At 24.8% G+C, this 16,795-nt stretch overlaps 3 protein-coding genes across 3 annotated transcripts; 1 reads left to right on the forward strand and 2 right to left on the reverse strand.

Moving 5' to 3' along the window:
* The first annotated feature begins 267 nt into the window (after positions 1-267).
* LOC105368240 (protein tyrosine phosphatase type IVA 1) lies at positions 268-9,051 on the forward strand. Its single transcript, XM_011507219.1, has 5 exons — positions 268-415; positions 4,120-4,722; positions 6,694-6,825; positions 8,372-8,538; positions 8,683-9,051. The coding sequence occupies exons 2-5, from the start codon at positions 4,606-4,608 to the stop codon at positions 8,792-8,794; spliced, it is 528 nt and encodes a 175-aa protein (XP_011505521.1). The 5' UTR covers positions 268-415; positions 4,120-4,605; the 3' UTR covers positions 8,795-9,051.
* A 3,202-nt stretch (positions 9,052-12,253) lies between these two features.
* On the reverse strand, positions 12,254-13,964 carry PI31 (Proteasome inhibitor 31 kDa). Its single transcript, XM_011507220.1, has 5 exons — positions 13,731-13,964; positions 13,327-13,476; positions 12,992-13,254; positions 12,491-12,637; positions 12,254-12,428 (listed from the first exon to the last, which is right to left on the reverse strand). Exons 1-5 carry the CDS (start codon positions 13,878-13,880, stop codon positions 12,299-12,301), a joined length of 840 nt encoding a protein of 279 aa, XP_011505522.1. The 5' UTR covers positions 13,881-13,964; the 3' UTR covers positions 12,254-12,298.
* A 490-nt stretch (positions 13,965-14,454) lies between these two features.
* XRCC1 (DNA repair protein XRCC1) lies at positions 14,455-16,128 on the reverse strand. The gene is made up of 3 exons (XM_011507221.1): positions 15,405-16,128; positions 14,717-15,309; positions 14,455-14,639 (listed from the first exon to the last, which is right to left on the reverse strand). The coding sequence occupies exons 1-3, from the start codon at positions 16,110-16,112 to the stop codon at positions 14,501-14,503; spliced, it is 1,440 nt and encodes a 479-aa protein (XP_011505523.1). The 5' UTR covers positions 16,113-16,128; the 3' UTR covers positions 14,455-14,500.
* Positions 16,129-16,795: the final 667 nt, after the last annotated feature.

Raw genomic sequence — 16,795 nt, forward strand, 5'->3', positions numbered from 1 at the left:
GTGTGTGTGTGTGTGTGTGTATGTGTGTATAAAAATTAGCAAAAGAATAAATAGATAAAACATGTCATAATTTTTTAATTTATTTTACTTGAGTGCAAGCTAAAGAATAATGTAAAAAAACTTGTAACATTTCTAGCAAAAAATCATCGAACTAGTCATCATTACAAATTTTCTTACAGCTAAAAGAAAAATTACTTTTTCATAAAAGCATATGGGTTAAAGCAATTATTTCATGATTTTTATAAGACTTTCCCTTTCCCTAGACGCAGATAAATAGACCACTCGTAACTATCAGCATAAGTGCGACTAGAAAATAAAATTAAAAATAAAAGTATATATAAATTCTACGCGCAAGGCATATTCACGTTAAGCATACTGATCGCCCTTCCCACGAAGAGTTGTCAGTGCCAAATAGGTAAGTTTCTTAATGATCTCTTATATTTATTTCATTCATAATTTTATCATTCAATTCCGCCAATGCAATTATGACACTTTTTCAATAACACTTTCAACAAATTTTTAATGTATTTAATTTTATATATATTGATTTCTAAAAAAAATTTTTTATAGATTTGTATAATTTATAGTGTTATATCGATAGATATGATCACAATAATTATAAATATATTAGTTATAAATATATTTATATATTTATAACGATATTTCATTAAAATCGAAATACTAATGCGTATTTTTCGAAAATACACCCTGACATATCTATAATATAATAATTATTATATATAATAGAAAAATATATTTAAATTTTTTTAATTTTTATGAATGAAATAATGTTAATGTTATTATAGAATTTAAAGAATACAAAAATCATTATAAAATTTAAATATAAGTTTGGAAATATTGAATATATATTTCCTACCTTATAATTGAGTTGATAAACTTGATACTGTTTTTATAAAAATCTTTTATGTTTAACAAGATCTTATGGATAATAAAGTTTTTTTTTTAGAATAACATTTTTGTTTATTAACATTACAAAATATTTTTCCAGAGAAAAACAATAAAATTCTTGTTTTAATGTCAAAAGTATAACCATTAACCGTTTAATTTCAATATGATTATTATTCATTAATTTATTAAAGTTACATATTATTTTTATTTAAATGTTATATGTATTATATAGAAAATTATAAAAAAAGCAAAAGGAATCGTTTAAAAAAGTGTAGAATCATTAGACCTTGTCATATTAGAAAAGATCGAAAATGTATATTTTTTTTTTTATGAAAGACTTATATTGTAATAAATTATTGTTATTTTATAATATTCAAATTACTTTTCCAGTAATATTAATGCTGATTATAGTGTGTAATACACAAATTATTTAATTACCTTTAAAAATGTTTTAGAATTATAATAATAGATATTATTAATCAATACAGTTTGTTTTTTTTTTTTTTTTTTTTTTTTTTTTAAATATATACTACAAATTCAAATTTGTTGTTGAAAAAAATTATCAGTACTTAAAATTAATTATTAAACTAATTTTTTTAATAAATAACGTTTTAAAAAAAAATAAATGATTCAAATTCTTTAGGAAAGTTTTTTTTTTTTTTTTTAAATTTCTAATTATTCATCTCGATCAGTTTTATATTTTTTGAGCTATCGTTAATTTATTTAAATAATTCTTATACATTTTTAAATAATTTATAAGTAAATTACTAAATTTTATTAGAATATGTACTCGATAATTTTCATTTCATGATTATAAATAATTATTTTGAATTATAACATTTGCATTAGCTTGTAATTCATGTAATACATAACGATCTGGCAATTGACAAAACTTCCATTAATTACAATTTCTTACTACTTTATGAAATTAACAAGATGATTATGATATCTTAAATATATAACAACGATTCTAAAAATAATGTTTATTTTTAATTTTCAATTTACCATGTTTGGAAATTTACAATTATTAATAATTGGTAGCCAATTAATTAATATTCATAATTTTTAATAAATATTTGTAATAATTGTTCAGATTATAATACATATTGAAGCATACGGTTATTATTATGACAGTATATGATAACAAAATATTATGTTTAAATATTATTTGATAATATATTTTCAATTATTAAGATTGCATAAATTTTTTATTGAATAAAATTAAAAAAAAAAAAAAAAAAAAAAATCACTTTTCTCTATAGTTATTTCATAGATTGTTGAATTTCAAAGTCGAATTCTTCATTATCATCAAAATTATATCATTTAATTCTATTAACAAAATTTCCGATAAAGCTAATAATTCTACTTAAATAACTAAACTGGAGATAACTGATACATAAATTTAATGAAAAATATTTACTAACTTGAGCAAGCTAATATCCTTTGTTTGACCATAGATTTTACTTTTGCGTGCATTCAAGTATCTTAACAATTTGTAAGAAAATTTTGTCAATTACAAACTTTCAATTATATTCAGTTGGTTTAAAATTAGTATTTTAGTATGCAAATGGAAAAATTGATCAGAAATTAATCATCAATCTAAAAAATATTTATTTTGTATAGTTAGCAAATATTAATATTCGAAAGAAAGAAAAAAAGATTATTTTCTCGATTTATATTCCTATAAATGTACATATTTTTCGTATTATTTACTAAAAAAAAAAAAAAAAAAAAAACGTGTCATTTCAATAAGTTATTCATTAATGATAATAATTAATGATGTATTACGAATTTATATTTTGAATTTTTAATAAACATTAAGTAAATTGATAAACTAAGTTCATCATAGATATGTTTTGTACATTTTCTTTTAATTCGATTTTTTGATTATATAATTTCCTAATGAAGTAGCAGAGAATTTAAGACAAATAAAATTATTATTACATACCCAATATAAAATTATTCTTTTACAATCTTATACAGTATTGTTTTTTGCGAAGTGCGAAAGTTCGTCATTAATTAATTTTAACTAAATATATTTTTAATCAATTTGATTTCTCTTGTTTCTATTGGATTTACGTGGCCTTTCTTTTCGCATACCATCCAAGAATTCTATCATTACTTCGGAACCTTAAATCACACGTCTGGCTAAAAATAACATGTATGAGAGAGACAAGCCGGCAAATATGTAACACTGCTACATTATTATTACACCGATTATTTAATTGTTTTATTTAGTTTGTTTAATGTTTTTAATTAAATAATCTAATTACTATAATAATTTTATAGGCATGGACAATCAAAATGTCCTTGTATTTACAACAATTGCAAATATTAAAATTTCATTTTCCTTAGAGCTTTCATTTTTAAAACACGTTATTAACATTTTTTATAAAAATATATAAGAATTTTGAAGCTATAAAGTAAGTTGTATTAGAAAAGGATATTTTACAATATTATTTCATATTTGAGCACGAAACATCTAAATTGATCATGTTAAAAATCAGTTTTATGACAACATTTTTTGTTCTTGTAGCGAAGATTTTTCAAACAAAATTCATTTGTCACGAAACCATATGCATTAAAAAACAAATTTCCAATTTTTTTTTTTAACATAAACAGTTAATTTTACTAATATAAAATTGTAAATAAATGTATATTACACAAACAAAAAACAAAAAAAAATAAAATAAATAAATAAATAAATAAATAAATAAATAAATTTTTAATAAAATTAAATCAATTGAACGCAACAACGTTTTGCATCGAATTTCAATAGACAGTTTTATAAACATTACGTATAAAATGCTAAATACAAAGGATGTATTTTACAAATGTTTTACACATGATAAATAAGTCTTGTATAAAAAAAAATACATAATGATGTCAATAGTTGATGTTAATGTTTGACTTTCCTCCCTCTTCTTTGTTCTTATATAATGTATAAAATAGTAATTAATGCCTATATATTTTTATTAAATATTTCGGCATTGAAATATATGATTATTATTATGAAAATTGGCTACTCATTTTAAAATATATATTGAATGTTGTATTGTTTCAAGCTTATACAGTGAATATTTTTTTTAAAAAGCTATAATTTATACGTATAATAAGAAAATAATTATCTAGAAATTAAAAAATTTTTTCCTAGGATGGAATATATGTTTCAATTACGATTAATAAATACGTAATTGTTTTTTGTTTCAGATAATCTTCCCAATAGAGAAGTATCCCCAGAGAAAATCCCATTTGGGAAATAAGTGCATATCGAGAAGACCTAATGTAACGTAGTTCCGAGATATTCTTGTGAGGTTCGCGGCCCCTAGGACCCTTTGTAAAATCTAGATGTGAGTGTCCGCTGTTCTATCCTCTGTGAAAAAATACCGTGTATTTTTTTATTGATTTTCAATGAGGAACAATTTGATAAGACTGACACCTATGGACTACGTTGTTTCTCAACAATTCGATCGGTATTGAACAAAGCTAAATGAAGCAATTCTAAAAGTCCGGGAGGAGTGACACATCAAAAGTTCTTTCATATTAGTTTCTTCTTCGTTGTTATCTTGTATTTCTTTTTCCAAAGAATTGAACGTTAGAGCAGTCGTCGAGCTTATTCAATTTCTCCCGAGAATTCAACAAGTATAGCTAGCTTGATAAGGAGAATTTTTATTATCCACTGCCGTTGAAAAGGAAATGAGTAACATGAGGGTCAAAGATATCAGACCAGCTCCTGCTGAGATCGAGTATAAAAATATGAAGTTCCTAATTACTGATCGTCCCAACGATCAAACAATCCACACATTCATCCAAGTGAGTATTAACATATAAATGTTGTTTGTTTTCTTTTAATCTTCATATAATAAAATTTACTCTATTTTTGTCAACTTAACAAACAATATTCATTTTATTTATATATTGTGATATTTATTTATTTTTGTGCGTGTGTGCGCGTGTGCGCGTGTGCGTGCGCGTGCGTGTGTAAATCTAGCATTATTACTTATTGTTATTAACGTTTTGATTAAAAATATCGTAACTATTACGCGCAAAAAATTGTGTATATCTATTATTAGGGCTACTACAACCTTCTTATCTCATATCAATCATTTTGATTACATCGTTAATAATTAGTTTATCCTTGAACATAAGAAGTTTATTATTTTAATGATATTTTTCAATTTTCTTTTGTATCAAATTAGTCCAGTATATTTACCCATAATTTACTTATTCTAAATTACAAAGAATTTTTCTATTGATTTATTTAATTTTATATCTTATATCATTTTATTGTCTAATTCGCTTAAATACTACATGTTTGTGATTTTCTTTAGTTTCACATTATAAAGTTCTTTAAAGTTATTTTAATTCCGAGTCTATAATTTCTATGCTCTCCTTCGATAAAATAACTTAAAATAATTGTTACTTTATATTTTATAAAAGTCGTCTACACTTTGTAAATTTAAATAAACGAATAATAATATTGTTATTTTATACATTCTTCTATGATAATGTTGTGTTAGTTATAATGATGTTATATTGTTAGATAATAATGTAAAGATAATAATGTTATATTAAGAAATAAATATAAATTGTTATAAGTGTATATGGAGTAAATATATTATTTTTATACAACTTCATTTCTTTGACATTTTCTTCTGTGTAATTTTTATTGCTCGTATTTATTTACACTAATGGAAGCTAATTTCAACTAACAATTAATATTTCTCCAATATTTGTGATCTTGCAGTTTTTAATACGTTAATTTTTCTTCTTTTTTTTGTTTTTTTTTTTTTTTTCTCTTAAAATATTTCCTAACATCACTTTCAATTTCTCCAAAAATCCCAATTTATTTTTCCTTTATTTTAACTCTAACTCGATTGAATCACTACAACGTCTTTAATTATTTTGTTACGACCATAATGATTTATTGCTAAATCTGTATTTAGAAAATATATTTATATTATTATTTTTATGGATATTCTATTTTTACTTACACGAATTTAATTAAAAACTGGTTATTGTTAAATGTGTTTTCATTCTAATTATGGAAGGATGACCTAAATTTCAAGAAATATCTTTAAAACGGCTTTTAATCGTCAATACTTAATGCTGATATCTTTTGTTCAATCATTATTATTTTGTAGATGTAGTGTAAGTTTTTTTTTTTTATATTAAATTATTAATTTCAAGATTTTATCTATTGTAATTTTTAGATAGAAATTACTTATGATTAGCTTCACACTAGCGAATATTATTTAACAGTATCTATTCTCTTTATATTATTAAATTGAATTGTTTTCATTCATAAATATACATTTACGTTTATTGTGATACTGTTTTAATATATAAATTAGTATTTATTACGGCGAAATTTTTTGAAATTACACATCAAGAAATACACTCATAGGTATAATTATTTTATTTCAGTGTTAACAAATTTTGTTTATCTAAATTAACATTGAAGACTCTTTTGTGTACCTAAAATGCATGTGATTTTATTTATTAACTTTTTTTTTTTTTTTTACTTATTTACTATAGATACTATAGATTTTATACTATACATAGGAAAATCTATAAAGTATATTCTATAAGTATTTTATAGATTTAATTATTAACGTTCATTGTTTCTGACCGCATATACATAAATGTATTTATAAATTCGGTATATATGTCGCTCGTACAAACGCACGCTTGCACACATACACATCGTCGTAGAACTACGTAGGCATAATGATTATAATATTTATCTAATTGTATATCTTAATAGAGTTTTTCGACTTTTAGGAATTGAAAAAGCACAATGTTAAGGAAGTAGTTAGAGTGTGTGAACCCACTTACAAAGTTGAGGAACTCAAATCAGAGGGTATCAATGTGATAGATTTAGTTTTCGACGATGGAACGTTTCCACCAAACGAGGTAATTTTTAGATTTTTTAAAATTTAATAAGATATTCGATAACCCAACTATATGAAATGAAATACAAATTTCTTGCATATCATTATTTTTTATTGGTTATGCTGAGAAAAATATGTACACGAAGTGTTTGAGAATAACAATAAGTTTAATTTTTATTGCAAAATACTATTCTTTAAATGTATACAGTGATGTAACTTTGTTAATGATTTGCTTTAAATTAATTAAATACACTACTATGTCATAATTGAATTTAAGAAATGAATATATTATGTGATAAATATTTAAAATGTTAGAAATTTTCTATTAGTTAAAAAATAATCGAATTCGATGCTTTTTTAATTAACAAAGTTAGTGTTCTTTCTGTACGTAGTATAAAAATTCTAATATAAGTTGATTTTATATAAAAATAGATATCATACACATAAACTTATTTCAATAGCAAATTTCTTTTTTTTTTTTTTTTTTTTTTTTTTTTTTTTTTTTTTAACTAATGGCTTATTCAACACTTACACAATATACTTTAAAAGCCACGTACCGTTGCGTTTTTTCGTGTAGCAGTCATTAGCTCAGTCGGTAAGACATTTACTTTATAGTCAAAGGATTTTGAGGTTCGATTCCAGATGATAACCAAAAGACCTATTTTTATTTTAATATGTTCAAATGTTAAAAAAAATAAATAAATAAATAAAAATGCACGCTCCTTAGATCCATCTTTGAATTTTTAAGAGATGCTTGAGTCATAGGTGTGCTAGAATATGCAAATTCTTCTCTATTATCTAACGTCTCTTATTCTTTAATTGGATAAAAGATTCGGTAAAGAGAGGACAAAGTTTTTTTTTTTTTTTTTTTTTTTTTCACATGTTTATTAATCTTTTGATACTATTAAATAAATAGGCAAATTAATTTTCATAATTATGTATACTTTATACGACTTATAGTTGAGTATCGAGAGAACGTATCGTAAACAGAGTGTGTGATCACGTTTATTAATATGGAAGATACACTGTTTACGTATTAGATAAATAATAGATGAAACTCATGCACACCGTTTAATTCTCTTGGTATTTATTTTATCAAAACTCATCTAATATTACACAAATATGATCAAAGAATTAATCTAAATACAATATAATAGTGATATAATACTGATTATGTTATAGTATTTATAACATCGATGCTGACGATAACAGTAATAATAGTAAACAATGATTTATTGATTTTTAACTGCAAAAATGGATTTTATATATAGTTGATATGATGAAAAACAATAAGATGTTATTTGTTAAATGTAAAAGGGTAATATAGATTGAAGCTGCTTGAATGAAAAACTTTTGAAATTGCTGTACGCGGATGCGTTTAAAGCCGTTTAAAAATAAATGTTGGAAAGATATGGGCATTTTGCGAAAGGCCTTAATCATCTGTATAATTATCGTCGGTAAATCAGAGGAGCCCGAAATTGACCGAAGAGCAGCAGAATAAAAGTAGAAAGGATTCGAAGCAGCTCTCTATAATTCTAAGGCAAAATTCTTTTCTTCGTATGCTGCAGGTCGTTGACGATTGGTTCGAGCTACTTAAAAATCGCTTCCGGGAAACGCCGGATAGTTGTGTTGCAGTGCATTGCGTCGCCGGACTTGGTAGAGCACCTGTCCTCGTCGCACTAGCCCTCATCGAACTTGGTCTTAAGTACGAAGATGCGGTCGCTTTAATCAGAGAGTAAGTAAAATCTGGCAATCGAGCGATCTCGCGTGCAACAGCGGCAGATGTCGTTTGTCAATGTAAACGGGCTTTACAAACTCTTATTAACAAATCTTGCTGACAAATCTTTACGAAAATTAATTTGAATTAATATATTTTCAGGAAGAGACGAGGCGCTATAAATGCCAAACAGCTGGCCTATTTGGAGAAATATCGTCCCAAGTCTCGACTCAAATTGAAAAATGGGCAGAAGAACTCGTGTTGCGTTCAATAAGCGATGCTTACATCATTCGCCAATTATAATTGAATACCAACTTGGTATACAACTAATTACTTACCTTTATTTACACAACTGACGACAGCGATATACTGTAAAATGTATAATTCGGAAAAACTGATAATCGACGAATCTGTCAACGGAAATGCAAACTCTTTTACAGTAACTAATGCGTACAGCATTAATCGGTCAATTCTTATGAAATTAAACGCATCTTTCAATTATAAATTATTGTATCGTCTGTTTGTGGTTTGTTGTCTCTTAATAATATTGATTATTTTTATTTCATTCGGTGTGAATATTTTAAGCTAGAGTTTTGAATCTCAATGCGAATAAGGCAAACGAGGGATCATATAAGCAAACACGATTTCATAACGATTCAATTATACAATGTCAATTTGCTTAAAATATTATGCTCTTTTTAAAATAAAATATGATGATCAATATTTATTCGTATAGTGCAATTTGAGACATATTTAGAATATATAAATTTTGTTATCGAATCCTATTTTTTCTCTCTCTCTCTCTCTCTCTCTCTCTCTCTCACTCTCTCACTCTCTCACTCTCTCTCTCTCTCGCTCTCGCTCTCGCTCTCGCTCTCGCATGCGCTTGCTTTAAAAGAAAAAGTGAAACATAAGCCTTTGTTTGATTGCTAGTTTTTTTTTTTTTTTTTTTTTTTAAATTTAATTTAATTTAATTATTATTATTATTATTATTATTGTTGTTGTTGTTGTTGTTATTATGATTGAGCATAATAAAGAATAAAGAATGTAGGTAAGATCACAAATGTTTTGGGTGCTTAAAGTTCAAATTGTATTTATATTAAGCATGAGTTGCATTTCCATGGACACGGTCAGAGTAAATAAAAAAATTTTTTTTTTTTGTTGAGTTTTATCGAGCTTCTAATAAGCATAACTTCAACTAAAAATCACTGAGAAGCGAGTGATAGAAAAGAAAGAATAAGATTTGAAGCAAAGACATGTATTCGCACTCCAGAATTTTTGCATATATCAGTGAAATCGCAGTTCAATGGCCATTTTATTAAAGTTTCGATGCTATCTTTCCTTATACTCAGAATCTCTTATGAAAAATAATGTATAATTAAATCAAATGAATGTTCCAGATTTTAGATCAGACGATGCACTTTAATAAAATCGCCGATAAGGCTGTGTGCCACATTAAACTGTGTTCAAAACATAAAAATAAATGAAATATCTAGACGATGAATTTTACTCCAAATAATTTAAAATTGTAATATTTAAATTAATGAAAGTCTCGCATTTGTGTCGTTTTGTTTTGCGTCTGCGTTATCCGAAGAATGTACTAGACCAACGGCTTATTGTTGTCATCTAACTGTTTTTCATGGTGTAATATTTTGCAAGAATCAAAAAGGTTGTATATCTTGCAATTTTTGTATATACAATTATTGAATAGCCATTGCTCTTGAATTACAATTTCTCACTCTGCATACGCTTACAACCCCGCCCTTTTTCTTTGTATCACACACTCGAGGCCAAATAATAAATGAATATATACGTTTCACGTGCTTTATCATTGGACAGTACATTCCTCGTCGTTATATTTACAGCATAAATGAAATTTAATGAGAAGACATACAAAGATAATGATAATAAACCTACTCTATAATTCATTTTGTCTAAGATTAACTAACCAAACGAAGAAAAAAAAAACTGCAATATTTTTTACCAGAGGATGGGACAAGGGACGTTCGTAATGAAATTTAAGTAAATATGTAAATCCATGATTCCAAAATCAAATATGTTAATCCCTATCGATCCTCACCTTAATTAAATTGTCTTTGTGATGGTTACTAGAGTGCAATGTGCATATATTTCGTAAAATTACTGTTTCTTGCTATCGCGTTAAGATAAAAATTACGAGAGTTATCAACGTTTTTATCAATCAATATTATTTCTAAATTACCGTTTTTATTTATATATATTTTTTTCCTTTTCTCAACAAGTAACTATTTCATGGATATCTTCTTTAAGAGCTATTGTAAAGATAATTAAATTAAAACGTATAAAATCATATTACTCAACTGTGATATACTTATATATTTTATTCAAACCTCTGAAGAAACTGAAAAGATACAAGATTTACTTTCAGATGAAAGTTATCGATCAAATGCATGACCAAAATAAATCTTTAATTTGTTGAAAGTTATAAAAAGAAATTATGTAGAAATTCATGTAATTAACATTGATTTCAAACTTGTTCTCAATTTACTCACGCTTAAACAAAAAAAAAAAAAAAAAAAAAAAAGAACTCTCAACTAGTAATTACAAGAATTTGATATTTCAATAAAACCAATTGTTCAAAAATGAATAGTAAAACGATTATTTTAATAAATAAAGTTGTTTTATAATTTTAAACATCATTGATACAAAACACAGTTTTTTCTTTAAATATTTGCAACAAATTTATGATTAACTTATTTCAATAAAATTATTAATGAATATAACGTTTTCTTAAATATCTATTACTTTCATTCTTTTTTATGAAAATTAATAAGTAATAAATATGTATTTTACACTACATAAATATACATGCAAATTATTTTAAAATAAGAATTTAATACTATATTTTATACTAATTAAAAATAATAAAAAAAATGATGAGCCTACGTGCTTAATTAATAAATAACTTCATACAAATATACTAACTAAAAACCAGTTGTAATTATAATTAAGTGTATTGTTTTAAGGCAAGAATTCACAATTATACGTAATACATATGTGCATCATTTGTTAATATAATTTACCGATACAATTACAACGACACATCGAATAATTCAACAAAATAACATCATCTTTAGTATATTGTAAATGTATTAATGAGGTAAAATAAACGAACGTCTTTTTGTGATGCACTCGGAAAATTTTTTGAAAACAAACATTAAACGACATTTTTAAAATGTAACTGTTACAAATGTTTCTTTATTTTTAATCCTTTACATAAATAATTATAATTTTATTTCAATAATTGGATAAATTTGAAGTACCTATGTGAAAAGAAATTTTTATGTTAATATATTTTATTGCATTTATTGTTTCGTTAATAACGATTATACATTTCTAATTATTATATCATAAAGTATTGTATTTTTATAATAATAAAATATAAATTAATCTATAAATGTTCCATTACATAAATATTGACGTACATAATATATTTGATTGCTGCTTTATATTTTTATCGTTTCAATTCATTACTCAACATATAAAATAAAATTCAAAGAAATCATAATACTCGTGAATTTTAAAAGTAACAGTTCAATCAACTATGTTGATAATTTTTACTAAATTATGCATCAAATTGTTAATTTAATGTTAACTCCAAATTGCAATATTTAAATCTTTTATTAATTTACATAATCAAAAAGACTTAAAAGAGGAGACTTTTATAATGTAATAAACAATAAAAAAGAAAGCATTAAATATTAAATAACTTATTTTTATTTCCTTTTATTTAACCTCCTCACATAAACATATCATCAAAACCAGGTGGAAACAAATGATCGGCGTCAGGTAATCTTGCTCTAGGATTTGGATTTTCAATATCTGGAGGGCCAAATGGATCAAATCTTGAACCACTTGGGACAGAACCCCTGATAAAAACGAAATCAATGAAAAAAAAAAATTTTACTTCATTTATATTAGCTGAGCTTACTGTGGTAATCTGCCAGGTATTCCAAGTCCGGGATGAGGAAGCCTTAGTCCACGATTAGCAAAAGGATCAAATAACATTCCACCTCCGCTTACTCCAAAGGGATCTAAATCATCTTTCCCAATCCTAGATGGATCATTCCGCCGGAGTCTATTTTAAAAAATATAATTAACGATACATTTAAAAAAACATTAAATATTGAAATTCTGTAAGATTAAACATTTATAATTTCTTATACTCTTTCATATTAAAATTCATGACATCATTTTTACACTTACTTATGTAACAAGAAACATATATATTCTGAATTGTAATATTTAATAATTAAAATGGAAATTTAATTTTTAATACCTAATAAGGGGATTTTGTAAAGATTCTGAAAAGATTCTGGAAGAATACAGGAAGGTTTCAGAAGGTAGAATAATGCCAATAATCGTGTCTTTCTAGGACATCAATATCATGGGATACCTGCAAGAGAAGAAATATTTCTTATAAAAATATTACCCTGGTATATTAGAACCAGCTGGTCTATGCTGTGATTCTACCCTCAATGGGTCATCATCTCTTCCTGATCTCTCAGTTCCAGATTGTGAAGTTTGCGTTGATACTTCACATTGAGTTTGCGAATTAAGTGGCTTAATAAGATCCTGTTTTAATATATTCAACAGACCTTCATAATTTGGTATCATTATTTCTAGAGGTCCTTGAAGTTGTTTAACATTGTCAATAGAAAATTGTGCATTTGATACACTGTGATCTTCGATTCTCTAAAAAAAATTATTACGAATTTTGATTATCACATATAAATTATAGTCGATAGTTTTCTAATCTAAATTTACCAATAAATTTATCATTAAATCTGTTTCAGATTTTACTCCTATTAGAATATAAAGTTTACCCTCTTTAACATATCGTAATGAGTAATTTAATGATTGATTCCATCCATTAGGTAGTAGTTCAGACCCTGTTTCTGTAGGTTCAATTATTTTCTAAAATAAAGAAAAAATCAACTTAATTTATAAAACTTTAATAAAAAAAAAAAAAATACAGCCCAATGATATACATGAAAAAAAAAATTAATATTAACATAAACTACAAGGTTATGTATGTATAATATATATATATTGCCAGATGAGAAATTGAGTTCCGTGTTAATTATTAAAATTATTTAATTATGAAAATAATGATTGGATGTTTAAAAATTATTTAAACAATTTATTTATAAAAATTATTGATAACTTACAGAATCTCCTATTCCAAGACACTTGAATTTATTTTTAATAAAATACCAATGCACAAATAAAATTAATACATCTTCCTTTTTCGTTATTTGTACACCAGAAATATTAAAAAGTAACTCAAAACCAAAGGATTTTTCTGGATTACTTGACATTTTTCAATTAATTAATTTTTTGAATGACAAAACAACTTTTGGATAAGTTTAAGCTAGCGCCATTATAAAACGTAAACTTGTTTCTGAGTTAAAAATTTATGATTGTTTGATTATTTGACTAAATTAATTATATTATTTATTTTTTATTAACAATAAAAAGAGGAATTTTTAAAATATGCTTCCGAAAATAAATTTTGCATTTTGAAAGAAAAATTTATTTTTTGTTTTGTTTTAATTTTTTGCTTTTTCATTTGTTTTTCAATCTATGAGTAAACATAATTTTATGTTCGTAATAATTAAAAATTATACGTTAAACAACAAAAATACAATTTGATTTTATGAAAAAAATCTTTAATAAAATAGCAATTGAAAATTGAAGAATAGTCTGTAATTTATCATATTATGATTTAATTTTTAAACAATATGAATTTTTTTTTTTTTTTTTTTTTCTTTTTTTAATAGAAATGAGTATTTTTTGGAATTAAGAAGGCAAACTCAAATGACTAGAAACACTTTGACGTAATTATATTCTATAAAAAAGTTATATTAATAATGTTGATTACAATCACATCCAACTAAATCAATTTTTTTTAATACACAAAAGTGTAATGTTATTTTTGTTATTCAATCATTTCAGAATCGGTATCTTGCTCATAAACATTTGATGTGCTACTCGGAGAACTACTTTCCATAATTTCTTCTTCACTTTCTGGTTGATTTTGTTCATCGCTATCCAATGCATATCGCCTCCAAGGAATTCTGGAATTAATAAATTATTTATTGTCATCGATGTTTATTAATGTTTATATTATTATGCATTATTATATCTGACCTACCTTTTTCTTTTATTAAAACAATCTTCGATGAATTTATGATCCACAATTTTACAATGGCCTTTCAAGTATTCAGATTTTGGCGTTTTTTTAAAACGACAAATTAGATGGGTACATTTGTTATTGGTTAAATTTGGATCAACAATATATTTTGCTCCCATTTTTAAAGCTTTTCTTCTGATTTCGTCTCTTTGTGGATTAACATATCCACTAAGAGAAAATGAAATACCATCAAAAAGTTTGCCAAACGGTTTTGTATATTTATTGATTTTTACAGATTGTTGTTTTATATCAACTAATACTTGCGGTTTAATTACTAAATTGCATGTGTTACATAATTCATCTGTTTTTAAACGACATAGAGAACAATCATCTTTTTTATTAACTTTGTCATCACGTGAAGTAGAACATTGTGGCATATCATACAGGCTTTCAGAGTTTTGATTGAAATCTTCATTAATTTTGCATTTGTCTAATTTTTTTTTACGTTTAGGGCTTGGTACAATATCCCCAAATAATGTTCGAACAACAGGGGAATTTTCATTTTTTTTTATTACCGAAGAACCTTTTTCATCATTGTGTACTTTGGTATTCGAAACTTTTATAACATTGGTGGTATTATCTAGTGTTATTTGAAAATCAAGGAAAATTTAGTTAACATGATTATATAATTAATAATTATGAAAAATAATTGTACAATACCTGATTTTGATTCATCTAATTTTGTATTCGATTCTTTTCTGTCCAAAATTGGTGTATCCCTATAATTAGGAGTTTCTTGTTTGTTCACAAACTTACTTACGCCAGATTCAATGATTTTTTCTTTTAATTTATCTTTATAATTTGCTCTATTTACAAAAAGTTTTAGATATTTCTCCTTAAATTCTTCCATTCCTTCATCATTTTGTTCCTTTAATTTAAAACGTCCGAATATATCTAAACCTAAATCTACAACAACTTCTGTTTTTAAAATTATAAAATTTAAACCGAAAATTTCTCTTGGATTAGCCGATTGCATACAAGTAACCTTGACTCGGTCAAATTTAATATTAATTGTTTCTGGATTGAGTTCTCGTTTAGTAAATATCTGAACTTGATCTCTGAACTTGCTATTTGCTACTTCATCATGAGATAGAAATTGGTGATTTACGATAGGAATCCATGTATCAGGCTTTTCAAAAGTAGAAGCTTCGACAATTATAAAACATGAATGGTAATTTCCTATTTCCAGTCCAGTTATACAAGAAGCTTCGGCTAATTGAAAAATAACTGTTGCTATGAGCTCATTTGGTTTGGCACAACGCCACGATGATTTTGGAGGATGTTCTAATAAATTAGAAGATGGATAAAGTGGATGATCCGATGAACAACTTATTATTTTTGCTATTTTAATTATCATTGCTGTAAAGCTTAAGATATTTTATTGTTCATAAAAAATTTATCGCTTATTGTTAGCGATAAAGTTAATAAAGTTTGCAAGACGAAGCCTTAAAGTTTATTATAAAAATTAGTTGTCATAGATTTTACTATAATAGACGTTAGGATGTTCAACATAACCTAAAGTACTTATTATTCATACATGTTGATATTAATGTACTACACAAATTGAAATATGCAAATCGAATTCATAGTCATTTAATATTTTCTTTTTTAATTTTATTTTATCATGCATTTAAGTAAAATGTAAAGTTTATATTTATTCAATTTTAAAAGATTTTATTTGGATTAAATTTTCTTTTCTTATTTTCTTTGAAATGTTTATTTTGTTGAGATCTTGCAGTGATTGCCACCAGATGGCACTTCATAGCGGCGATGCAAAGATAAAACTAAAATATTATGAATTTAATGCTGATTATCAGGTAATTAATTTATTAAATCCATTGAAATTCAATAGTAAGTAATAAGAAATTTATAATTGAAGAAAAATAAGAATTAAATGTAATGTAGAATTTTCACATATATTCAATTATTTTATACAGATAGATATTTATAATTGTAATAAATATAAACTAATATTCAATCATTTAATTATTTAATTTACGAATCATATATATATATATATATATATATATATATATATAT

Source organism: Ceratosolen solmsi, unplaced genomic scaffold (genome assembly GCF_000503995.2).
Source record: "Ceratosolen solmsi marchali unplaced genomic scaffold, CerSol_1.0 scaffold6, whole genome shotgun sequence".
Lineage (NCBI taxonomy): Eukaryota > Metazoa > Arthropoda > Insecta > Hymenoptera > Agaonidae > Ceratosolen > Ceratosolen solmsi.

Coding starts and splice junctions, on each gene's coding strand:
- LOC105368240 (XM_011507219.1), top strand. CDS start 4,606: ATGAGTAACATGAGGGTCAAAGATATCAGACCAGCTCCTGCTGAGATC. Junction 4,723..6,693: donor CAATCCACACATTCATCCAA/GTGAGTATTAAC, acceptor TTCGACTTTTAG/GAATTGAAAAAGCACAATGT. Junction 8,539..8,682: donor GCGGTCGCTTTAATCAGAGA/GTAAGTAAAATC, acceptor ATATATTTTCAG/GAAGAGACGAGGCGCTATAA.
- PI31 (XM_011507220.1), bottom strand. CDS start 13,880: ATGTCAAGTAATCCAGAAAAATCCTTTGGTTTTGAGTTACTTTTTAAT. Junction 12,638..12,991: donor GCTGGTTCTAATATACCAGG/GTAATATTTTTA, acceptor TTTTTAAAATAG/ACTCCGGCGGAATGATCCAT. Junction 12,429..12,490: donor ATACCTGGCAGATTACCACA/GTAAGCTCAGCT, acceptor CGTTTTTATCAG/GGGTTCTGTCCCAAGTGGTT.
- XRCC1 (XM_011507221.1), bottom strand. CDS start 16,112: ATGATAATTAAAATAGCAAAAATAATAAGTTGTTCATCGGATCATCCA. Junction 15,310..15,404: donor CAAAATCAGGTATTGTACAA/TTATTTTTCATA, acceptor GTTATAAAAGTT/TCGAATACCAAAGTACACAA. Junction 14,640..14,716: donor TGTTTTAATAAAAGAAAAAG/GTAGGTCAGATA, acceptor TATTAATTCCAG/AATTCCTTGGAGGCGATATG.